Raw genomic sequence first — 26,617 nt, forward strand, 5'->3', positions numbered from 1 at the left:
CACACACACGCAGACACACGCACACACACACGCAGACACACACACGCAGACACACGCACACACACACGCAGACACACACACGCAGACACACACGCACACACACGCAGACACACGCACACACACGCAGACACAAGCACACACACGCACACACACGCACACACACACGCAGACACACACACGCAGACACACACACGGGCATGTATTCAGTTACCGGCGATGCACATTTGCATGTGAAAAGGAAAAAACACATTAAACCAATAAATCCACCACTTATCACGCATGGTCATGTGTGTAAACAGGTAAATGAGAATCTCCATGACATAGAAAGGAATATTCTAGAACAAACTTATTGTCCATATGATTTCTGCAGCTGGTGAGCACTGGCCCTTCTTTAGTGATCAGGATGAACAGAACAGGAAAACAACAAGTGTATGTGTGTGTTCACATTAATCAGGTCAGTAGCTGTAGTGAGGGTAGTGGGGAGGGGGGGGGGCAGCCCTATTAACTGTAGGGACACAGGGACAGCTGTGGTGGGGGGACAAAGTCAATGGGACATAAGGCTGGGGCCACAGAGAGGTGGGTTCCACTGCAGGGAGCTGCTGTGCATTATGGGATATGCTATGATACAAAAAAAAATGGAAGACCAATTTGTACTATGGAAGACGTCTAGTGACAAAACTACGTCAACAAAAGCTTTTCCATTTGCAAAACTGCATGAATATTTTGTGGGTCACACTGTTATGCATGTGTATTATGGAATAAACAATGTTATATGTGTGAAATAGATGCCCTACGTCCACAACGGCTCCTTCCTCTTACCTCCAGCGTGACTTCCTGTTTCACCATGGCACGCTCCACGGTTTCGTACATCTGGGTGTTCTGGATGCCCAGGCCGCAGAAGACGGCGAAGGCCTCCAGGAACTGCTCGTCGTTCCTGTTGAAGGCTTTCACCTTTCCCGATGCGTCGTCCATCTTGTTCACCAGCTGGCAGACACCTCCAAGCGGCGGAGAGAAAAAAATGATGCGAGGTTCATGAGGAGGTCACGGCCGTCGAGACGGCCGACAGGAAGGTATGAGTGTGTGTAGAGAGTGAGGGCCTGTTTGTGCTGCTGGGTCATTCATTATGCATGGGCCTGTAAAGCTTTAAATGAGGGGCAAAGTGAGGCCTCGTTAATGAGGCGAGGCGAGGTGAGGCGAGGCGAGCGAGCGGCCCTGCTCGCCCAGCGTGCATAACAGCACTCTGCATTCAGATGCCGTGTCACTCCCTGATACACTGTTATTTATTTAATGGATGAGTCACAAAGCTCCAGCATTCTGATGACCTTGAGAAAATCGAATCAAAGGGGATGGATGTCTCAGGGTCAGACGGTTCTCATGTATAGAGGGAGTTAGAGCCGTGTTTACAGCCATAATCAGTGCCCTTTTCCGGTAACTTCCCTCATAAATGGAAAGGTCCATTTCATCCTCCTAGTGATTACGGAAATGTCAGCATCACCTCCTCGACACCCCAAACATCGAAAAGCCCCATCAAAGGGTACCTATCACTTTGTCCTTCTTCCCGTTTTTGATGGGTGTACCAAGCAGGCTCTTGAAGGACACACTGGAATGTTCCACGCTCTCACTCTACCGTGAGAAGGAGAGAAGCAGGGGAGGCGTGTCAGCAGCGAACGGGCGCAGCGGGACGTGCCAGACCGGGCATGGCCACGCGCTCCCACGCTTACCGTCCAGGGGAAGCGCCTGTCTTTGGTGACATCTCTGATGTTCAGCGGCTCCATGGTGTTCCTCACGTACTGGGCGTACATGTAGTTGATCTTGCTGACATCATGGTCTCTGTTTGGGAGAGAGGGAAGCGGGCCAGGTCCAGTGACCATTTCCAAACTGCGGCAGAATCATTTTGAGCACTGGTTAATATACGGGTCAACTTGATTTAAACTTCAGGTCAGGTGGTTCAATGGTTAGAGATGCAGATGATGAAACTCCAAGATTATAAACATACAAATAAATCATCAGGATAGAATCCCAGGGATTGTTTAAGTACAGTAACTTCCCAGATAGAAATGTGTTTATAATGATAGGGTGTTTATTAATATGTGTAATTGACCGTTGTGTTCTCGTGTACCTGTTTGATGTCATCCTCCAGTACAGCTCCAATACTCAAGAGCAGAAGTACGGAGGATGGTAACAATCCCAGGGTGTCGTTCTTGCCCTGCCCCAAATATGAAGGATGCATTGGCTGCATCCTCACCAACAAGAACAATCCCATGATCCCTTGCATCCCAAGCTAGCAACAACGCTCGTGCCGAGAACACAAGTACGTTCACTGCATTCTGGGTGTTCATAAACACTCATGGTGTACACTCCTGCCAATGACAAGAGTCCGAGGTCACTTCCTGTTGGGATCACTGCATGTCAGGGTGCAAATCAAAGAGGCAGAACTCATTATAATTATAAGAGGTAATCGCAGCCTTGGATTTTGGAAGGACGGCCCGGTTCTGACCTCATGTTCTGGGAGGATGTGAGACCAACAAGTAATCCACCAGATACTGGCACAGAAAGTAACCTGACAACTGGCACAGAAAGTGGGATAGAGAGAGAAACAAAGAGAATGACAGGGACAAAAAGAGAGAGAGACAGGGACAAAGAGAGAGAGAGCGAGAGAGAGAAAGTCAGGGACAACAAGAAAGAGAAAAGAGAATGACAGGGACAAAAAGAGATGGAAAAGGGAGAGGAAAGAGAGAAAGAGCAGAGCTCAAGGTAGGATTCACAGCACATTAACTGTCTGTTTGTTCTCGGGGTTTTGACTCTGGAAGCCATAAAAACAGACATAAAAGCTGTCAGACGAGAGCTGGCAAAATCCACATAAAAGGGACCTTCCAAGTCATGCTGTTCCCACAATACAGCTATATAAAAACCTATGAAATCATAAACAGGACAGTAGATGTGATTCTATCTACAGCACGCCATAAAAGGAGGACTCCAACACAGCACAGCACAATCACGGGATTGCAAATAAACGGCTTTTCGGGGCTTTGAGCGGACCGCGGTTTGTCAGAGGAGTGTCATCGTAAAAGTTACAATGGCCAGAGTTTACGCTCTGCAATCTCTGATCTGACCCTGAAAGACGGCAACGGGAGTAAAAGGGCTGAGAGTTACTGTCCTCCAAACTGTAGCGGTTTCTTGTATACAAAAGAGTCTTTTCCGTCTATTAAAAATGTAAACATTCCTGCAGAGCCAAGACACGAAAGTATAACCGAACAGCAGAAACTCGTTTACAGATCGGCATCTGTTTCATTTCACCGATTCCGGCCAGCATTCACAGCTCTCTCTTCCCCTCACTATCTCTGTTTAGAGGCCAGCCTCTAAATTAAAGAATTCCGGGGGGTGGGGGGGGTTGGACAATGGTTGATAAAATGAATCCTAAGTAACAAATAAAAGAGTTTGGAAAAGCTTACCAGTTCAGAAACACAAAATAAGAGCAATCGAGTGAGGATTCACAGGGGACTTTTTGCCCTGCCAAAGATGCCCTTCTTCCTCACTGGCCTAAGGATCTGTCTTGGGGTTTCAAACATCTCAAAGTTCAGGTGGTCCAGTGACAAACACTCAGTCATTGGCTCTTTTGTGTAGGAAACAGCATCAATAGCTACCATCTTCGCTACAACTCAGACTCTATCCTTCAACCCAAACTGCTAAGCCCACAGCATATGCCCTCAAAGGTTTCAATGAAAGATTCTCCTTGAGCCTGACAGCTTGTGTTTTGGTTGATTTTTTAGTCTTATCCTGTCCCAGAGTTCTTGAAACCCCACATCCTTCTGACACATGCAGCAAACTATCGCCCAGTATGCAGGACAACTAAGCATCCCATGGAGCTGCAATATAACAGTCACCCCTGGTGCCCAACCGCTCCCAGGCATCAGACAGACCACCCAGGGCAGGCGGCCAAGGTACCTGGGCTGATTAGTCCCGCCATCTACTTGCAGGGACTGAAAATTACGCTGGGACCCAGAGCAACATCCTCGTCGACGAAGAGCCATTGGAGATCTCACAGACAGGAGCTGAAGAGAAGCTGTGACTCGTCCTAGCACTTGCTGACAATCTCGATGGACACTTAGTCATGGGAAAATCCCAACTGCGTCATTCACACTATGGGAATTTGGTTGATATGATGGCATGAGAGTGTGAGCCGTGAGGATCTGTGCTAGAGGGTGGGGGGTGTTTCATATAACATGGGAATTCCTCAGCTGACCACTGGAAATCTACGGGGAGTCACTTCCTGGTTGACAGTGGTGAGTGGCCAGCCTTCTGGCAGCTGATTGGCTGGGTGAAATGTGGGTGGAGTCATGATCTGGTTCATGATGGCAGGTCAATGTGAGCAGCAGAGCGCTGATGAAGAATTTCCTCCTACAGATTCCACAGGGGTCTTTTTTCATAAGACATTTTGACTGACAAAATGTCTCTGTCTTGTTTTTAATGTCGGCCAAACCACCGGATGTTTTCCAGACTCTTCTTGTTCTCCCTAAGCCACCCAGAGACACCAGTGAGACCGCTTCACTTGCAGAGAGAGAACATAAACAAACCAAGAGCGCTTCACAGAACCGTTCACAGGACGTGACGCATTCACAAACACACACAAATGGTCTGTAATTATATCTTTGTGGGGACTCTTCATTCATGTCTATGGGGAAACTCTAATGACGACATTATGACGACCTTAACCCTAACCCAGCCCTAATGTTAACCATAAGTAACCAAACAAAATATGAGACTTTTTCCATTTTTAGTTGTTTTGATTGCAGTCACAGATTTTTATGAAATTGAGTTTACCCTTGAGGGGCCCAAAAAAAAGAGAGGTTTTTATCACATTGTGTGTGTGTTTGGTTCCCACAATGTAATACATGCATATCCCCCCAACACAGAGCACTGGATTAAAAAGCAGATTCAGTCAAAGTGACTTCAAAAGTCTCTTCCCAGTTCTGACTCACAAGTGTAAGGAAGCCTGAGTTTATCGTCACTGCCTTTCACTGTGTTTATCGTCACTGCCTTTCACTGTGTTTATCGTCACTGCCTTTCACTGTGTTTATCGCCACTGCCTTTCACTGTGTTTATCGTCACTGCCTTTCACTGTGTTTATCGTCACTGCCTTTCACTGTGTTTATCGTCACTGCCTTTCACTGTGTTTATCGCCACTGCCTTTCACTGTGTTTATCGTCACTGCCTTTCACTGTGTTTATCGTCACTGCCTTTCACTTTTTCACTTCTGTTGGACAGCTGAAGATTAAGGGTGGCGGCCGGAGGCCGTTTACCTCTTGGGGGCGTCGGTGGCCTCGCACAGCTCCTCGTACTCCATGTGAAAGACGCTGGAGAAGGAGTTCTGTAACACGGGCAGAGAGGAGGAGAGCGGTCATTACAGCTGAGGGTTTCTGTGAGTGACCATTACGCTGTGAACACCCCCCGGTTTGGTTTGGTGTGGACCGTTTGAGCTGAATGAGCGCGGCAAGGAGGGGGATGTGCTCACGGTGACACGGCACCTGTGGGCAGTGCCAAGCTATGAGGTCACTTCGGGATTCCCACACGCACAGGCGGCCTTGTAGGGATGTACTGGACCCGGCTCTGAGCTGCGGGACGAGCCGAGGTCCCTGGTCGGGGTAACATGTGCTAGCAGAGACGTTTTCAACTGAAGGCTCTCCTGGTTCCATCCACTGGTCCGTGACCCGTTCCTGCTTCTCCACCGCTCCCCCATGAGGTCATATTTATATCTCACTCTCAGGAGAGGATATAATGGATGGAAAGAACCACTGAGTCTAGAGTTTTGAAACCACAGGATGTAAAACTGATGATAATGAACAGCTCCTCTGTTGCATGAATTAATGGCACCTGACGCTAGCACTACCCTACCCCCCCCGGTGAGGTTTAAAGCACGCCCCCTCTGGACAATACCATAAAGCGCCCCAACAGACCCAGACAGGACTCGAAGCACAGCAGGGGTGGAACTGCGGGTCACTCTGCACTTTCTCCTACATGGCAATGAGAACACCAGGACTTATGTTCTTGCATTCTTCTCCGATTCTTCACATCGTCATCCATAAAAGATCCCAGACAGCTCTAGGGCCAAACATCCCCCTGTGTTACACACTGACGTATTGTTTTTAATATACTTACGGTCCTTTTTTTTTTTCCCCTGATAGCAAATTTAGGAGATTTAAATTTTAATTTAAAGATATTTATAGGTGATTAGATATTGGTTTATCTCCATGTACATCATCTCCCTGGAAATGTGGCGACACCATGGGCACCTGGCCGACGATAACCCCCCCCCCACCAGAGAGAACTGCGTGCTTGTTTATAAATATTTAGCCAGGACGTGACGCAGCTGCTGGAAACCGACCGAGCAGTGCGGTGCAGTGCAGTTAACGACGCATCACAGGGCCCGCAGTGTGAAGTGAGGTCACGGTGCCTCCGCACCCCCACCAGGACCAACCGAGTCAGGGTCAGACTGGTCACATGATCAGCACAAGCTGAGATCTTCACCCCCCTCTCCATAGGGCTGTACCGCTCTAAGGGCCTCTGTCAGCCCCAGGCCGAGGCCAGGAGTTTATGCTGCTCTATTTATCCCAAAGACTGCCCCCACCCAAAATCCCTGGTGCAATCATGCCATCAGATGACTTACACAACCCAGCATGGATCCAGGGTCACCTTTGCACATGACCATAAAAGCCGAGAGCAGCCGGGCCTGGCAGGCAATTCCTGCATGTCCACCATATCACACTTTTTATCAACAACAATTCAAAATGTTTCTCAGTCCAGTTCTGGATCCAAACCATCCATTCATTTAAAAAGGATTTCTGGGGCTGTTCTTGTGTGACACTGCAGGAATACGTAGAAGTACTCCTTCCCCATTTTTCATTTGCTCACTGCAAATTATTCTGCTCTGTGATTGGTGACCCAGATGATGACCTGGAGGGGGTGGCTCTCTCTGAGAGGCTGGGCAAGCGAAACCCCTTATTCTGATTGGCTACATTCTTCTATAAACCATCATCCTCAAACTTTCAAAATTGTGTAAGGAACTTGGATGTTTAAAACTTCCAAATTATGTTCATGCACTGTTGTCATAATTCAGCAAGAAGAAGGAAAAACCAGTTTATTAGTTTGAATAAATCAGCAGGGGATTTGATCCAATTTGTCTGCACCATGTAATAAATCTGATTCTGCTTGACATTTCGAAAACACTCTGTGTGTCCTTGGCCACGATGAGGAATATGAAGTTGATTCGGCGGCGAGCTCGTCGTCATGGTTCCTTACAGATGGGGGCCATGGACCCCCCCGACCTGTGATTCCCGCCTCCACCCCTCCAACCTGGACCACGAACGACGACTGGCTCCGCTGTTTCTGGAAAATAAAATCCCCGCTCTCTGCCTTTTCCTCCCAGCACACCAGCAGCCCCCACCCCGTACTCCCGCATACATAAACCATTCGTCCAAACCACACACACGTCCCCATTAGGGATGGAATTAGCCGGCTTCTCCGCAGCTAAAATAAACCCAGGACTTGCTTTCGTAAGCACTGCCCATCTTCCCGAAATATCTGAAGAGGCTTCCGGCCGAAACACAATGGCCTGTTCTGTGAGGTGAAGCGAGATTTCGTCAGTGGTCGGCTAAGTCAAACCCCCTGCCTCCCCCCAGATGGAAAAATGGCCTGTCTGTCAACCCGACACCCGCCGCGTTCCAGGTCAGAGCGACGGACCCAAAACACGACCTACGCTGGGTAAGAAGCCACACCCTATGCAGCCCACACCCCTCTCAGGCCACGGCCCAGACGCCCTGCTACACAGACCTCTCTTTGTGTGGTCGGAAAGAGTCATGTGACCAGGCTCATCAAAGGGCTGTATTGTTGACATGCTGACATGCAGCACTATTCCATATTTTAGCAAAGGAACTGAACAGCTTGCGATCTTTTTTGCTTGGACTGTATTTTAAACAAAAACACACTTTCACAATCAGCCCCCGGGGTCTCTGTAAACACTGTCACTGTCAGTTTGAGCTTTCCACGGGGGGGGGGGGGGGCGGGGGGCTCACCAAGGCGTCGTCGCCGGCGATGAACACTGTGCAGCACTGCGCCTGCATGAAGGACAGGATGGTGGCGGCGATCTTCCTGAGGAGGACCTCCAGCGACTGCTGCTCCTCAAAGATGAGGCTGGCCAACTCCAGCAGTACCTGCGGGACACACACGCACAAGCAGGGTCACACACACGCAGGTCACACACGCACAAGCAGGTCACACACACGCAGGTCACACACGCACAAGCAGGTCACACACACGCAGGTCACACACGCACAAGCAGGTCACACACACGCAGGTCACACACACGCACAAGCAGGTCACACACACGCAGGGCACACACACGCAGGTCACACACGCACAAGCAGGTCACACACACGCAGGGCACACGCACAAGCAGGTCACACACACGCAGGAAACACACACGCAGGTCACACACACACGCAGGAAACACACACGCAGGGCACACACCCCCCTCCTCACGGCCCCTCGGTTTGTCATTATGCTGACAGAAGAACAATCGGCACTTCATACGGCGGTACAGGGTTCCCCGGCAGGGCTGAGGGTTTCCCCCGGCGAAGCCTCGATCTGCCTTCCCAGCAGGCAGCAGCCATGTCTGTTTTGAAATCAGTGCCGTTCTCATACTCAAAGCAGGGTTGCAGCGGCACCCCCCCCGCCCCCCCCCATGGAGGAGGCTGCACCTGATTGCGTCGGTTCTCCAGCTGCGATGTCTCGTAGAGCTGGGCGTTGTGGAGCACGATCCCGCAGAAGGCCAGGTACGAGGAGAAGTCCTGCTCGGGGTGGGGGGGGGGGGCATGTTAAGTATATGCAGAGAGGATGTGACAGCGTTTCAGATGCAACATCCTGAGACAGACCTTCTCGTCCTGTTCCGTGAAGGTTCCATCCCTCCCACACTTCTTGTTGATGGCTTGGGCTACGCCCACAACCTGTCAGCCAATGACAGAGGGGGACAGAGAGCAGACAGGTGTCAGGTTAGATCGTACCTAGGCTCCTGATACACGGGGAATGCGTCAGTCACCTCCTCTCGGTGGTTCTTGATGGGCATGCACAGGATGCTGTGCGTCTTGTATCCTGTGATCTGGTCCACTTCGGCGTTGAACCTGGGATCCTGTAAGAAGGAGATTGGCAGGGTGACCATCATGCTCACATTCTGGGTGAGCGAGTTAGTGTCCATTGGGAGCAGTTATAGGAGACGGCTGGATGGAGGAATGTCACACTTCTGGCATACGAAGATCACATCACAGATACGTCGCAAGGAGAAAGTGGTTGCAGAGTATATGAAGTTGAACACAATCCAACGTAGGCGAAAGTCTCTCCTGACCTCCCCGGTCTCTCTGGCTCAGACAGCTACACTGATTGGCAGCCTTATTTCAGGAGCGCAGGTCTGGGTAGAAACCCCTTACACAGCACGTCCAGACTGGGTATGACCCGAGTGCCCAATAGTCAAACATGCAATAGATTCTGTCATGCCTAATGTGCCTGATGTTTACCTCAGCCTCCTCACCAGCAAATAAGCCCCCCCACCCACCACCCAGAGTCATGCTGTAGCTGCACAAACACATGCCCGAGTCTGAAACTCACACAAACACGTGTCACACGCACGGCAGGACAGACGGTCACCCCGGCATCAAAGCCCACCAGCTAAAAGGAGTGCGTGTTCCTTTCATTTAGAAGTATGCATGTAAACACTTTTACTCAAACAGAAGACATCCATCCCAAAAGTCAGCAAAATTAACACGAATGTTTATTTAAACATGCACGAGTCCGTGATAGGATCTTAGCTAAACGCGACTTGTTTATTTTGGAGATCAGCGTGTAATGCATCATGTAATCTCCGTCATCTCTGGTAAACAGGTTTCTGTGTCTTGTTCTTATCCGGGCAGGAGAGGTAACACTTGCCTGACCAATAACAGCAGATTCCACAAGGCTGCTAGTTTACAAGCGCTGTGTGGCATGAAATTTACGCCGCCCTTGATCCACGTGGTGGAGCCACAGGACACAAGAGGTCCAGCCTCCATTACTGACACCGTTCAACCGGGCGAGTCACGGAAATGCTTTAGGCGAAAATGACTTAGACACACCTTCATATTTTTATGTGGTGTGTGATCGAGCCTGACTGCCAGCAAGCGGTGATCCGGAGAACAGGGATCCCACTGCTGGAGTTTGTCAACGGCGTCAGAGCCTGACCTTCCGTAGAGGACAGCCGAGCCCTCAAAGGTGCACGCGGAGAACGATAAACTAACCGACCCCTCAAAGGTGCACGCGGAGAACGATAAACTAACCGACCCCTCAAAGGTGCACGCGGAGAACGATAAACTAACCGACCCCTCAAAGGTGCACGCGGAGAACGATAAACTAACCGACCCCTCAAAGGTGCACGCGGAGAACGATAAACTAACCGACCCCTCAAAGGTGCACGCGGAGAACGATAAACTAACCGACCCCTCAAAGGTGCACGCGGAGAACGATAAACTAACCGACCCCTCAAAGGTGCACGCGGAGAACGATAAACTAACCGACCCCTCAAAGGTGCACGCGGAGAACGATAAACTAACCGACCCCTCAAAGGTGCACGCGGAGAACGATAAACTAACCGACCCCTCAAAGGTGCACGCGGAGAACGATAAACTAACCGACCCCTCAAAGGTGCACGCGGAGAACGATAAACTAACCGACCCCTCAAAGGTGCACGCGGAGAACGATAAACTAACCGACCCCTCAAAGGTGCACGCGGAGAACGATAAACTAACCGACCCCTCAAAGGTGCACGCGGAGAACGATAAACTAACCGACCCCTCAAAGGTGCACGCGGAGAACGATAAACTAACCGAGCCCTCAAAGGTGCACGCGGAGAACGATAAACTAACCGACCCCTCAAAGGTGCACGCGGAGAACGATAAACTAACCGAGCCCTCAAAGGTGCACGCGGAGAACGATAAACTAACCGACCCCTCAAAGGTGCACGCGGAGAACGATAAACTAACCGACCCCTCAAAGGTGCACGCGGAGAACGATAAACTAACCGACCCCTCCGTCTGCTGTTTGCACTGCGTTTTCCCATGGAGATGCACTGAGAAAGTATCAGCCTGTTAGCAAAAAACTTAAGCTGCGCCCAAATAATAGCACGCGATTCTTAGTTACAAACTCGTGAAATGAGATCTGTGCTGAGGGGAACTGGCCAACTTTAGTGGCATGAAACGCGCACGGACTGCTCGTGAGCTCAGCTGTCCAGAAATCCTCAATGCTCCTATTGTACGGTTTCATCCTGGACTCAGGCACCGAGTTGGATAAGTGATGGACAAACGTCCAGGCTGGGATCTCCAAATAAGAACTGTCACGTTACATCTGTTTGCGGATGGAAACTAAGAAAATTCTCTTGGAAAACATCTTACCGCCATGACGACCTCATCAAAAAGAAAAAGACTCTGTTCCACTTTATGCCCTTATTGCCTGATGTCTATGCTCTTCCAGTAAATAATTCCCACCAAAATGATCACTACAATTATCCACACAGTGAACAGATGCTCCCAGCTTGGCTATTACCTCCGCCTCGTAAAAGCCTCAGTCGTAACCGCCTTCCCGAGTTTTATAGACCCGACCAAGAAGCCACATAATCACACTGTTAGAAGTAAGGCCTCCGTTCAGATACCTCAGGATGGATCATTTTTTAATTAGAATGAAATGAAACTTTAATTTCGAACGCAGGAAGTCCAAAACCTGGTACAGACGTATGAGGAGGATCCGTGAAGACCTCTGGAAGGCGGACGTGCTCGGCCTTCAGCCCACGCACACCAAGCAACCTTTTTCCGTGCCAGGATGTTTTTTTTTATACCTGCCCGAAGTGGAGAAATGAGGTAAGCAGGTGGTGCCCCAGAGGGGGACTGACAGAGTGCTGCATCAGGGGCTCATTAGCAAAGGTTAGCGCTGACGTCACGCCAGGCGACTGTCAGAGGTGATAATCCTCTCTCCACCCGCCTCGTCTACTGGGAAATTAACGCAGCCACGGAAGGAGGACCCCACAGGACACGCGCTTCCGGGAGCCGGCCGGACTTTCGGCTGCCAGGCTGACTCACAAGAGGTAGAACCAGAGGGCAACTCGGTTACCGGTGGGGGGGGGGGTCAGACCGCTGCTTTTACGACTCTCCGGAGCCCCCTGGGCAGACTCTGCTGCAGAAGCTCCTCACAACCTGCTGTGCACCACGCTCTCCAGCAATGCTCAGAATAATATCTTTATTATTTTGGCTTGCATGCATCCTGAGTGGAGCTCCAAGACACATATGCTAATGGATACAGGCTGTCTCGTGGGAAAACACGCACATACTCCGCTCGATTCACTATAGCGGCATTTTGTTTCCCTTTCACTCATCCAGACCACAAATCTTGGTTTTCAGCCCGCTTCTGGCTGTGAAAAATCCTATCTTCTTGTGGGAGATGCAGGATCCACAAGATGGCTGGAGAGATGTGACTGGACTCGTACATCGCAGCCAAGTCATTGAAGTGTTAAGAGCTTCAGGCAGGTGGGCGGGCACAGGTGAGCACCGCAAGCCTATGGGTACACGGAGGAAAGCATGCGGCCTTCATACAGCGGAGGGCAGAGCAGCAGCTGGTGGCGGAACTCGCCTTTCAAGCAGAGAGCGATTTAAACACCAAAATGCTGCTGGCGGAATCACTCAGACACAGACTAATGAATAAATCTCCGCAGGATGATCCCAGAGTCGAACAGAGGGATCCGTCGCGTCCGGCGGCTTCCGCATCGCTCAGCTGATTATAAATCACTTTAAAGGGACAGTGAGTAGAACACAGCGATGGGGGCCACGCTTTGTGGGGGCCGTGTTTTCGGGGGAGTCCGTCTTTGTTTATGAGGCACGATCAGGTCTGACAGGGAGGCTGGGAGAGAGCGACACAGGTCCCCGTCACCGCACCACTGGTTCCTCCTGGTGGAAACATCTGGATTTCCGCAATGTACCTTATTTAGCCGCCCTCTTAGGATCCAGCTGCCACGTCACTGACAACCACCCGCGGGGATTTACTCTGCTCTCCTTCATGCTTCCCTCTGCTCCTGTCAGCGGGTGGCTGCTCTCTCCGAAATGGAGAAGGCCAGAAAAGGGGAAGGCGGGCCAGGGCTGGAGTCACCATGCTGGGCACCCTCCCGTTCCAGGCACTAGCCGGGGGAAACTTCGCCTGTGACGTGGAGGAGCTCAAAACAAAGGCATTAACATCCCCACTGGCTACAGTGCGTATGTCTCACTGCAATATCTGCCAGATAAAATAAAAACGCTTGTGGCCAGGAGAAAAGCACGTTGTGTATGTTAAACATTTTCATCAAATGTTGCAGTTATATTAAATTATTCTGTTTTTCCTGAAATTTAACAGTAGAGCTTTCATTAGTGTGGGTCTGTGTGTAATGACATCGAAGGGGATTCTGCATGATTTGATCTTGAGATGTTTTTCACTGCTTTAACCATTCTGACCTTGTGAATAGCTTTTGAAAACTACAGACAACATGCTTATATAAATCGTCTCTTCGTGGAAAGCGAAAGCACAGATCTGATTTCTCAGCACGAATCCTCGCTTTGAGAAACTCTTTCCATTTCACTTCATGGCTTCCCAAAAACAGCCACTGCAGGCTCGAAGGGACCAAAATTAAGCATGCTGCCAAATAAGGACAGGGCGAGGTCAGAGGTCAAACAGCCACATGGTCTCTTAGGTCAGAGGAATGGAAAACAGAACATGGCAGGGGACAAACGAGTGCAGATTAATTAAAGCTTTCTTGTAATTGTAAATTCCTTATACACTTAAATGAAGCACATTCATGTTCATCAAAAAAGATCAAAGCGTGGATGTTTTAATAAGCTGAAGACCACTGCCTCACAGACCTCACAGACCTCACAGACCTCCCAGACGGCGACTCCATGAGCTCAGCACAGATTTATCCCGTCTTGTAAGTGTGTACATTTGCCTCACAGTCACAGGCTGACAGGCCTCTGCTGTGGTATAACTCTGATATGTCTGCGGTCTGCGTTCTTCAATCCTCCGTGTTGGTGTCCCATATCGGCACACAGGCACCACAAAAGTCGGGGGTGGCATAACCCCTAACCCAACAGGAATGACCTCAGACCCCCCATCCCCCCCACCCCGGCAGGGTGTACCTCGTAAGCGTTCCTGATGTTCAGCGGCTCCCCCGTGGCTGCCACGTGTCCCACGATGCCCTTGTTCCAGTCCAGGCGGATGCCGTTGTTGTAGGCCTCCTCCAGCGTGCAGCCCTCTGCCACGTCGAAGAGCCGGCTCAGCAGGAACTTCTCGTTGGAGCTGTCCTCGCACACCAGGAAGAGCGAGTAGCGGTCAGCGGCGATGAGCCCGTTGATGTGCAGGAAGATCTTGTGGCAGAGCGTGGTGATGTCCAGGTGGCTGGAGACCTCGCGGACCAGCTCCAGCAGCTGGCCACAGCGATCGCCCCCGCCTCCCGGGGCCCCCCCGGCACTGGGTTCCACGCGCTGGTTCCTCAGCGGCATCTGCACGCGCTCCGTGTCGCTGACGAAAGTCAGGGAGCCCTCCGCGTCCTTCACCACGATGGGCCGCAGCGGCCTGTCGAACTCCGATGCCGAGATCTTCCGGGTGGGCGTGCCTGGGGCGGGGCCACCGGTAGGGGGTGGGGTCACGCACTGCTCTGCCTGGGTTCTAGATCCTTCGCGGGTGGACTGGATGGAGTGGATTCTGTCAGCAAACCAGGCATTAACCATCTCCCTGCGGGAACCAGACAACCAGTAAAGAAGGGAACTAGCGGAGGGTACTGGGACAAGTAAGTGAGAAAGACATAGAAGGAATGGACAGACAGACAGAGAGAGAGAGAGAGAGATAGAAGGCCAAACAGAGAGACAGACAGACAGCACTACCATTTCTTTACACAGCTATATACATCATTGCAAAGATGTGCGTGAAAATTTATCATGCAACACTTTCTTGTGAGAGAAAAAGAGAGGAGAGGAGACAGAGAGAGAGAGAGAATGAGAGAGAGAGGGAGAGAGAGGAGAAGTGAGAGCAGGAGAAAGAGTAATGTTACTTTTAAAGGGTCCAGGCTGTTCCCCACTGCCCACCCTAAGGGACTCTTCATCCATTTGTCCTTGTCATAATGACCCTCCTCTACCGAGCTAATATCAGGTCAGTAGTCTAATCAGACCCTTGTGCGGTATGGTAATTAGCAGAAGACGTCAGCAGTGACTGCGTACGGAGTTAATAATGGGCCATGCTACGTCGTGGGACACCCCCCCCAAATGGGCCAATAGGAACGGCTCTCGCTACAACCGTGAAAGGTACTGCACTGCATGATGGGAAGTAACAACAACCGCCTTCCCCACAGCGGTGCATCTACCCAGCCATCCGGAGTAAGATCTGGAGTAACATCCAGAGTAAGATCTGGGGTAACATCCGGAGTAAGATCTGGAGTAACATCCGGAGTAACATCTGGGGTAACATCCGGAGTAAGATCTCAACTGATTATAAATCACTTTAAAGGGACAGTGAGTAAAACACAGCGATGGGGGCCACGCTTTGTGGGGGGAGTCCGTCTTTGTTTATGAGGCACGATCAGGTCTGACAGGGAGGCTGGGAGAGAGCGACACAGGTCCCCGTCACCGCACCACTGGTTCCTCCTGGTGGAAACATCTGGATTTCCGCAATGTACCTTATTTAGCCGCCCTCTTGGGATCCAGCTGCCACGTCACTGACAACCACCCGCGGGGATTTACTCTGCTCTCCTTCATGCATCCCTCTGCTCCTGGCAGTGGGGTAACATCTACAGTAGGGTGGCCAATCTTATCCGCAAAGGGCCGGTGTGTATGCAGGTTTTTGGGATAACCTGTAGGTCAGCTGTTCAAACCCAGGTGTGAGGACTCTTCAGCCAATCAGTCCTCTAATTTGTGAGGACTAACTAGGGAGTTGCAGCGAAAACCCACATACACACCGGCCCTTTGCAGGTATAAGATTACCCACCCCTGATCTAGAGTACGAGATGACGGACTGTTGGGTTGCATTTACCTGTGGCCCCCAGCATGCATCCAGCTGGAGACATGGGACTGTATGGGGGGGGATGCAGGTTAGGGAAGCAGAAAGCCCCCATCCCCACCCCCCACTGCGCCAATGTCCCCCAGCAAACCTGCAGCTGCAGTGAGTGATAGGCCGCCATCTCCAGCTGTCAGTGCCAGTAGATACAAGCCGACCGGAGCTTAACGTGAGCGGGGCTCCCCTACCGTTTACACTCCAAACGGCTGCATTTCTGACGCCAGTCAAAGACCTGCTGATGCCTGGCTTACACAACGAATATCTGTCAGGCAGCACCGGTTATAATAAAATGTTTGTGGCAAAACAGTGTGAGGGCTACAGATTTACAGGTGGCTTTAGAAGCTTAAAAAAAGTCTGCGCTAGCTATAAGCTAATGATAAAACGGGAGAAATTCTGCATTTGGCAAACCTCAATGTTTGCAATCTGTGACACACCCCCCCTGCGATTCTTTATCCTTACAAAGTCGATTTATACAAAGCAATCTCAGGGCGCACCTTTTAATGATTATACAACCGAACGTTGCACAAAAGCGACGGTGAGTCATAAGGCACTTTAACGCGAAGTTAGTCAGTCACAGGCCTGTTTTAAACCAACTATACTGCTGCCCCACTAAAACGGACCCGCTGGCTGTGAATCACCAGCTAACTAACAACTTCGGTGAGAATTTATAACCCAGAAAAAAGCAGCTATTGACCTGTTTCGTGTAACTCGGTTTAAAAGTAGGACAAAGGCGACGGTCACCTTAATTATCATTTATTCCTAGAAGAGCTACACGATAAACTGCCTTCTGGACCTTCTGGGGCGATGCACATTTCACACCACTCGATGACAGAAGCATCATTTATACAAGGCAGACTTAAGAGAATATACAAATCACCTTTATCAAGATTTCATGAAAAACGGTGAGAAAAGCAACAGTGAATAGTTTTACATATTAAATAACTGTCCACTGAATGAGTCACATAATCAAAAAGTATCTTTTTTATAATGTGAGAGCAATCAAAACTCATTGTAGTCATGAATAGCGTATAATACCTGGAACTGGAGTCGCAGGCTTCCAATCAATAACTTTGAACTAGCCTACATACCCCACAGTTCGGGGCATCCGATCGAACAGTTTACTACTGTTTATTCTCAAAAGTGGCAGTAGTGCCCCGAATAGCCACAGTAACATCAGGGTGGCCAACTGTGGTCAGCTGGCTGGAGTGAGATTTTCAATCAGACAAGTCTGCACACACGCATTCACATGTGTGTAACAGTTTTATTACCTTCTAAATAGGCTGTAGGGTTTCACACGCCAGATGCGTGAAATTTGGCACCCCTGTAATATTAAACCTCAAAAATAACGATGACTGGGTTTATTGGCAACTGCAAGTTAAATGAATTTAGCTTAAGTTATATATTTAGCGGCGTTGGTCAGTGCCGATGCAAGAGATTCACTGGCAGATAGGAAACACCCGGTTTTACGGTTTACCTTAGTGTTACGGGTCTACAGGGACCGCACGTTTCCGGGTGACAAAAATAGTGCAGCAACATCTTCGTTTTGATCATAGCTACAGCAGAGGGGAAGCGGGAATGAAGTGGCCAGTATACAGTCAGTGTTATTGCTGCGTGCAGGTCACTGCTGCTAATGAGAGGATGGGAAATGACATCAACAACTGCTGGTATGATCTGTGAACACTGTGCTCACTCACAGGCAGACAGAGCCTGCACAGTGAAACGCCATGAACTGTTTAATTAAGTGGAAACAGGAAACAAATTCATACCAAGAAAAGTCTTGATTAAAGCTATTAATAATTCAGCGTAAACACAACCGACTAGTGACGAGCAGGACCCACGCAGAGTCTCATAAACAGCCGATCACACATGGCGTTGTGGTAATTACATCTTGAGGACATGAAAACGATTTTAATTCTTGAAAGCAGTTTGGTTGGCAAAGGTAAATTTACGTAAAAACTGACTGATGTTTCATATTTTAAAATTCAGATTTTGTAAACAAGTCACAACTGTTTTGGATCATTTTGCTTGCTGACAAAGACAATCTTTTCAAATAAAATATTTTACACGTTATAACGAATATATTTTCTTAGTGGATCAAAGTCCTTTTCTTCCTTATAGCAAAACATATAAGTAATTAGGTTTAAAATCGCTCGCATTCTATAGTCGTACAATATGAAGTCTGATTTAAATAATACATATAAATGAGACGAGTCCGAAGTAAAATCAGCATCAAATTCAGTGTTTGCAGACACTTTGTAAAATTGTTCCACTTTATATGACTCCGCCCTAACCGAACGTAAAGTACAACAAACATTTTTATCGTGCATTAATTATTTTCGATCACAGAGTTAACGATAATAGATGAAACCACTTATTCATTCAGAAATTGTATATAATGCATACGCTACACAAATATTTATTAATAGACTCAACGTCAATATTATTTAAATTGTTTGAGGGAAAAAACAGATTTCAATGCGGAACCGATAACGCGGCCAGTTATTATAAGCGCTAATTTATAGGCGTCTTTTAATCCGCAGATGCACCGGGGAGCTGGGACTCCCCTCTCCGGCGATCCGCGCTGCACACGCTTGTGCGTCCCTGCGGGCGCGGGAGCCGCTGGAACCCCGCCGATCGTCCCGTACCTATCAGCTTACCTGGTGGCTTTCCTCAAAAAGTAGGAATGAGCGAAGTCCTGGTGGTCGTCCAGCCATGCCTCTATCCGCTCGCTTTCAGGGGGGACTCGGCTCTCCATACCGGCGCCGGATCCCCGCCTGATTAATGACCAGCTGCCTGTACCGGGACACACGGACCTGCTGCGTTCGGGGCGGCGGAGCGAGCTCGGCGGCGCCTTCAGATGGCATCGGACCGCATCGGTACCCCTCCTCTCACTTCTGACAGGCGAGAGGGAAAACGCGGACGCGGAGCGGCGCGACTCCCGGCGGCCGATTGGCAAGCAGCGATGGGGGCCGAAGGGCGAGCGGCGGCGAAACACAGCCCGGAATGTGCCTTCCCCACATGAAACGCTCAATAACACTGAGTTAACGCCTGTTTGCGTTCCCCGGGGATCCAGCTAAGGCTCTCAGTCCGCTTACAACGCTGTAAGGCAAAAGCGCTTCAAATCTGAAAGTTATTATTTATTTCCTCAAACCAGGGGCACCGGAAAAATGAGGAAACCCAGAGGCCGATTAAATCACCAGGTCGCCGCTTAATAAGCGGGAAGAGAATTATCTGCAATGCGTTTGGACATGCATGCAGGCTCTGGCAGGAAAATTAAAACAATTTTTCCCTCTGTCGAACAACATTTAGACAAATATCACTGGAAAATGAGGGAGTGGTCCATAATAATTCCCTTAACAGAGCGATGTGAGCTTAGAAGAGCGATTCCTAGATGGTGAACTGAGAAATCCCTTGCAGGGTCTTGCCAGTTGGCCTCCAGTCAGTCGTTTGGTGTTACTTTACAGACAGATGGTGCTTCTTTCTCCCCTGAGAAAACACAATCGGTCAAGGAGAGCATCTGCGTCTCCTGCTGGCTCCTGAGAGGCCCTGGAAACAGTGAAGCCCAAACCATGGAGCAGCAGTGTCCCCCCCCCGGGGCTCCTGCTAAATGTGTGCATGCGAATAGACAATGTCCCCTGTCCAGCGCCGACCTCCACCTCAGGCCGGGACCCCCTCCCACATCGGATGACATCTTGTTGTCTTTGTGATCTGACCCCATGACCCGCAGAGTGCGGATGATTCCTAAGGATAAAAGGTCACAGGAACCGAGGATCCGACTGAAGAACATACCGGTGAAAGCATATCCTGTCAGGTCCCCAACACACCAATCCAATTATGTTCCCAAATTTTATAAGACCCCTGTCACTCAGGGGCCCCTTGGAATCACCCTAACTTTCTCCCCCTTTTGGGGAACCCTCGTCTGTGAGAATGATATCTGTGATTAGGGTTCTGTGGTGTTTAAGGAACTGATCTTGTGACAGTCCAGAGAAAGGCTTTCCTTTTGTAACTATGCGTCTCAAACACACGGCAGACCCTGAACATCACACACACACACACACACACACAAAACTCACTAAACAGTCTCAGGCTGAATGTACGATAGAAAAACCACTATAAAACCAAACTTCTTCCCAGACAGAGGTCAGTTAAGTTTCAGTTTCACTTTGCTTTTTTTGCCAGGGCAAACAGCTAGCATTGCCAGAGGACGTTAGTGTTTAAACAAACGTAAGACGAAATATGTAAAATATGTTATGTGTTTGGAATTAATAACAATACCCTGCAGCTCCGACCAGTATAAGTGGTGGGAAGATGGATGTGTGTATAGAAATAATACATCTACTAATAATAAAGCCCACTGCAGTGGCTGCATGCATCGGTGGTGGTGATGAGACGGAGTACTGGGCAGTGGTGGATTCCTTTGTCACGTGGTGCGAGCAGAATCATCTGCAGCTGAACGTGACAAAGACAAAGGAATTGATTGTGGACTTTAGGAGGACCAGAAAACCAGTGACCCCTGTTTCAATCCTGGGGCTTGATGTGGACATGGTGGAGGACTACAAATACCTCGGAGTACACATCGACAATAAACTGTACTGGGTTAAAAACACAACGTCACTGTACAAAAATGGCCAGAGCCGCCTATATTTTCTGAGGAGGCTGAGGTCCTTTAACATCTGTCAGACAATGCTCAGGATTTTCTATGAGTCTGTTGTGGCCAGTCTCACACTCTACGCTGTTGCATGCTGGGTAGCGGATGCCAACAGACTCAACAAACTGATCCGCAAGGCCAGTAACATTGTGGGGATGGAGCTGGACCCTCTAAAGGTGGTGTCGGAGAGGCGGATGTTGTCCAAGTTCTGGACAATGCTGGACAATACCTCCCACCCACTCCATGACGTGCTGGACAGTCACAGGAGCACGTTCAGTGAGAGGCTAAGATTACCCAAATGCTCCACTGAATGAACCGAATCATTCCTGCCTGTGGCTCTCTGTCTGTACCACGCCTCCATATAAGCACAAGTATTACACTACACTGCCCTACAAGTAAACACCTCAACTGAACCCCATGTATAGTTCATTTCTGTAATATATTAGGATATTGTTTGTATATTGTTTATATAATACAAATTACATATAATACATACAACAATAATATATATATTAACTTGTTAATAATTTTCTTACTGTCCGGGAGCAACTGTAACCACATAATTTCCTCAGGGATCAAAAAAGTATTCTGAATCTGAATCTGAATCTGAATTTATCCTCTACGTCTTGGCATGTGGATGTGTCGCATCGGCTACGTGTAGCGATGGCGCCCAGTGGGAACGGCCCTGCGGTCGTCCCGCGACGCTTGGAGGCCACCAGGGTGAGCAAATGGCCAGGGGACTTTGCCCCGCGGCCTTTTCGGGGGAAGAGCCTGCGGTAAACAAGCGTCACTGAGGAGCGGGGCTGGGATTTACTGCTCTGCATCCCGTGTGGCCTGACTGCCAGTGCAGACACTCTTCCCCTTGGCCTCAAGCAGTCACGCTCTGCAATGAGCGGACGAACTTCTCTGGGGGCCCTAGGCCGACATGGGTGGGGGGCCCCCCAAGTGGGTCCTTGGAGATATTTTTGGAGCCGAAAGAGAATTATAAACAATGTAACAGGAATAATAGTCTAATCAAAGCGTGGGATGTCAGCAGTAAAACTCATTGATCAGTAAAATTCGCTGATGGGGGGTGGGGGGTAGTATCACGCCAGAAGCCAAATTCTATTCCCTCTTTTGCTAAGGCTAGTCCTGAATTTTTGCATATGTTCGTTTAGTTGTGTTCTCTCCACGTCAGTCGTCTTTCGTTCTAGCGAGACAGTATCAGACGAGGGAGATGTGATGTCAGCCTTGTATCTTTGTGCCGTTTTCTTCTTGTTACTTTGGCCAGTTTGCTTGCCAGTGAACAGCCAGTGGACTCCAGTGGTAAGAGAAAGCTGGGTAGCGCAAAGTCTCAAAGTAGAATAGTCCATTACAGCTGGGACGGGGGCAACTTTGTCTACCCTGTAAACTGTCACTAAAATGCAAATAACAGACATGTTGCTATCATCTAAATGATCATATTATGTTACATCTTTAAATGTAACTTCTGGAAATTCTGTCCTCATGGGGCTCCTAGTTTTCGGGGGCCCAGGCAGCTGCCTCCCCTCTCCTTAAGGTAAGTCCGCCCCTGCGCTCCACACAGGATGCTTCTAGCTACTTTCCAAAGAGCTGTTTATTTTTAACTTAACGGTGACCAGAAACAACAAGCTAGTGCCAAGATCACCAGATTAGAAGATCTGATAGTAGCTGAATGCAGAGCTTCATGCTCATCTGCTCCGAGCTTTTTATTATTGGCTTAAACGTCTCGTCTTCCCGTTCATGAAGGTCTGGCTGCCTGTGGGTACAATCTCTCTCAGCACATTGAGCATTTTCCCATGGAGTTAGGACAGCCATCGCTGCCCTTCTCTGTCCTTTATTTTAGGGCTGTTCTTTGGGTGCATTTAAATTTGAGGTCTGCTGTGAACACCAGCAGTCAGGGCTAAAAATGATCTCATTTGGCACAAAGTTTGAACTTTGGCCTCAGGGCAGAGAACCCCCCCCCCCCCCCCCCCCCCCACTTACTGTGCACTCGGGCTGCCGATCCCCTCCTGAAAAGAAGGGGCTGGTAGCCATGTGCTCTAAACGTGACTGACGGTGGCGAGGTGCCCTCCCAGGAGTGCCCATTAAGCAAATTACTCAGGCAGACGTGCCAAGTGAATTAGTAAGGGTGTGAGTAAGGGTGTGCCAATTGAATTAGTAAGGGTGTGAGTAAGGGTGTGCCAAGTGAATTAGTAAGGGTGTGAGTAAGGGTGTGCCAAGTGAATTAGTAAGGGTGTGAGTAAGGGTATGAGTAAGGGTGTGCCAAGTGAATTAGTAAGGATGTGAGTAAGGGTGTGAGTAAGCGTGTGCCAAGTGAATTAGTAAGGGTGTACCAAGTGATTTAGTAAGGATGTGAGTTAGGGTGAGCCAAGTGAATTAGTAAGGCTGTGAGTAAGGATGTGCCAAGTGATTTAGTAAGGATGTGAGTAATGGTGTGAGTAAGCATGTGCCAAGTGAATTAGTAAGGGTGTGCCAAGTGAATTAGTAAGGATGTGCCAAGTGAATTATTAAGGATGTGAGTAAGGATGTGCCAAGTGAATTAGTAAGGATGTGAGTAAGAATGTGCCATGTGAATTAGTAAGGATATGAGTAAGGATGTGCCAAGTGAATTAGTAAGGATATGAGTAAGGATGTGCCAAGTAAATTAGTAAGGGTGTGAGCCAGTTTTGTTTGATATCTTCAAAGAAAATAAATAAGCAGTAGCTTTTGAGAGATGCGCTGTGCATTACTATTGTAGAGGAGCTGCTAATTTTTGTCTAGGAGGAAATATGGAAGAGGGAGGAAAATTATGAGGGGATAGATGGTCCAGCCCAGATGTGTGGGTGCTGAAGGTGGTCACCATTACCTCTCACCTTTGTGCTGTCCTATGGTGGTAAGCGGGGGCTTCGGGGACCGAGCAAAGAGGAACGTGTTTGGTCTGGTTCAGGGTGACCTGACCTTGCACAGAGGGCACAACTCATAGCAACCTTCATGACCCAGGATTCTCTGTCCATTTGATCTATGTCACTAGTAATGCGTTGCACCAAAAGCACCCACTGGATACTGATCACTCATCATAGGAACTCACACGCACTTTTACTCCTGTGTCTTCACTTTGGCCTCTACAGGCGAATGCTTGCACGAGGACATCATGAAAAGCTTCGAGGGCTGAAATTGAAAACTGAGCACTGCAAAAAAGCTAGTCCAATAATCTCCGCGAGCCCAAAGCAGAGTGCATTGCCTTAACATCCAGGCAGTCATGGAAAAAACATGCTTGTGTGACCAATAAGACCAGAAGGAAGACACTGCATGTAAAAAGACAAACCAAACAAGGCTCCCAAATGGCAAACCGAATTAAACATATCTTGTGTTTAAACTAAGTTTATTATTTTGGGCTATTTTCGGAAAATCCTCCGAGACCACTGAAGTACAAAACACCTAATTCGACGGTGTTTTAAGCGTGACGTTCATCTGCTCAGCAGACATGTTTATTCGCATAGACCGAATTACAATGGAACATTTTGCTTATTTATACAGCTGGACGGATCACCAGGAGCACTTAGAAGTTAAGTAGCTCACTGCAGGGAGCCACGACAGCAGGGGCATAAACCTGGAGACTAGGGGTCCCTGCTCGCCTTCCTTTGATAGAACCTCTGCCACAAATGATCAAGAGAATGTTCCAGAATAGCCTTGGAAAAAAAAGATCTCCCCAGACCTCCTCGATATCTTGTAACATGAGAATATTACAAGAACCTCATGGTCACGCTTTGGAAATGTTACGAGACATTTACTATGGTTGGGAGCAGGTTTCTTGAGGGTATTGGGGGGGTTATGTACCTACCTGTGAATGGACCTTGTGTGTGTGTGTGTGTGTGTGTAGCAACTACACCATCTTGGTATCAGAAGGGACAGTGTACACCCAAGTTTATGAGGAAACAATGGGCACTTCATGCTCTGTGTAACGGGTGTGAATTTATGAGAGCAGGTCTGCCTATGTGCGGTGTGGGGTGTGTTCAAAAGGTTGCTGGTTCAAATCCCATCCTCAGTAGTGTAACCCTTGAGCAAGGCCCTTAGCCTCCCAGAATGCTTCAAGGGTGCCAGATAAAGAGCTTGACCCTGTGCTTGGACGCCCCCTGCATCACCTGTACCTGTATGTGTGTGTCGAAAGGTAGCAAAATGGGACAGGTAGGAAAATGGGACAGGTAGCAAAATGGGACAGGTAGGAAAAAGCATTCCAATGGACTTAAAGTCACATCTCTATATAATGTAGAGTGTAGCAGTGGTGGAGCCAGACTCAGGCTACTGAGGCATAAGCCCCAAATGTTTATAGCAAAGCCCTGAACTTTTTTGGTCAGTTTTTAGTTAGTTTTCCTCATCATATGTCTTATGTGGTTTTGTGACCATGAACCACCAAAGTCAGAGCCATGATGGGCATGGAACTAATATATTTTGGATAGAATAGACAGACAGAATTTTACACTTTTAAATCAGGAACTCCGATTCATCCACAGGGTTCTGGGCTAAGCTGCGGATCTCCCCTTACCTTAGCGCCGCCCCTAGTGTGAGGAACATACCTAGAGTATAATGTATATATAATATATCGCCTACCCTCAACACTGATCAGATTAGTTAACCTCTGATTCCTTCTGGTTTCTTAAACTCTCCATCCTGTTTCCTTCTGAGCTGATCTCTCTGCCTCGCTACATAAAAAATTTCCCTGTACTACACTCTGTAGGAAACCAGCCCTGAGAACCAGCTTATCCTCCAGACTCTTGTCTACATTTTTCCCATATGAAAGAAGCTTGTCATAATCACATTTACTGGCATATTTATAATTCTTTAAAGTGAAAAGGATGATGTTTCAAGGAAATAGCTTTGTACTAACAGTGTATCCATCTGGGACGTGTCCTTTAGCCTGCTAGCTATACACAAGGACACTTCCTAAGTCTTAGTGTTTCTGAGTACCTCTGTTTTAACTCCAAGCTACGCCCAAGCAGGTCTTTAGCCTTCCCTTTGTATATAAATCGACTCATTTTCATTGTGTTATGACTAAGAAGGTCCATCGTGAATCTATTAAATCGACGTAAGAGGTCGCTCTCTTGACACGCTCATTTGTTAACGTCTGGGGGACGATATGCAGTACAGGACGGCTCAAAACAATCTCCGTATTAATAATGATTTCTGCGATGAGAGGAGAATCACGGCCGGAGAGCAGCGGCTATTCCTGTCGCCCACGTGTCACGTTATTGTAGCTGCTCTCACTAGATGAAGTCGAGAAAAACACCTCAGCTTTTCACTTAAAACATGATACTTGCCCCAGCGGAATCACTGCCTATTGTCGGCACTCGTTTGGAGAGCACGTACCTCACAGTTCCATGGAGCTGTCTAATCCCTAAATACGGAGAGCACATTTCTAAAGCTCATTTAGTCCATTTTTGTTGTTTTTGAGATGAGACCACCAATGACCTAAAGCCAGGCTTCCTCATCATATGTTACAGTGCTGGGAACCAAAACTCACTCAGTCTGATTTTTGTTGTTTTTGAAATGAGATCGCTAACGACCTACAGTCAGACTTCCTCTTCATATGTTACAGTATCGGGAACCAAAACTCACTCAGTCGTCATATAATCCAATGAAGAACTTTAATTAAGTTTCCAGGACTCACTAAGCTCACAGATATTTTCTCGAAGACGTATCCCACGGACCGGGTGAGTTACTCGTTTGTTATTCAGTGGATGGCGTCAGTATGAACTCCAGGCTTCTAAATTGACGCGTAAAAACCATCCAGTACCATTTAGGTGTGACCTCATGGGTTTCTTGTAAACCTTTTGTCACAGTCCATCTGAAGCCCCAGTCACC

At 48.7% G+C, this 26,617-nt stretch overlaps 1 protein-coding gene across 4 annotated transcripts in view; it reads right to left on the minus strand.

Annotated features, from left to right (window-relative positions):
• pde5ab (phosphodiesterase 5A, cGMP-specific, b) overlaps positions 1-26,617 on the minus strand; it is a 60,305-nt gene that overhangs the window by 26,167 nt on the left and 7,521 nt on the right. For 2 of the 4 annotated variants that reach the window (XM_072718754.1, XM_072718753.1), the window contains exons 2-10: positions 14,223-14,817; positions 9,092-9,181; positions 8,928-8,999; positions 8,754-8,843; positions 8,070-8,207; positions 5,301-5,368; positions 1,722-1,830; positions 1,539-1,623; positions 820-995 (exon numbers count right to left, since the gene is read on the minus strand). In XM_072718754.1, coding sequence (XP_072574855.1) covers positions 820-995; positions 1,539-1,623; positions 1,722-1,830; positions 5,301-5,368; positions 8,070-8,207; positions 8,754-8,843; positions 8,928-8,999; positions 9,092-9,181; positions 14,223-14,817 — 1,423 coding nt within the window. Of the gene's footprint in view, positions 1-819; positions 996-1,538; positions 1,624-1,721; positions 1,831-5,300; positions 5,369-8,069; positions 8,208-8,753; positions 8,844-8,927; positions 9,000-9,091; positions 9,182-14,222; positions 14,818-18,788; positions 19,498-26,617 lie in introns of those variants that run through there. The other 2 variants (XM_072718756.1, XM_072718755.1) reach the window with 2 other exon arrangements.

Source organism: Paramormyrops kingsleyae, chromosome 12, assembly GCF_048594095.1.
Source record: "Paramormyrops kingsleyae isolate MSU_618 chromosome 12, PKINGS_0.4, whole genome shotgun sequence".
Classification (NCBI taxonomy): domain Eukaryota; kingdom Metazoa; phylum Chordata; class Actinopteri; order Osteoglossiformes; family Mormyridae; genus Paramormyrops; species Paramormyrops kingsleyae.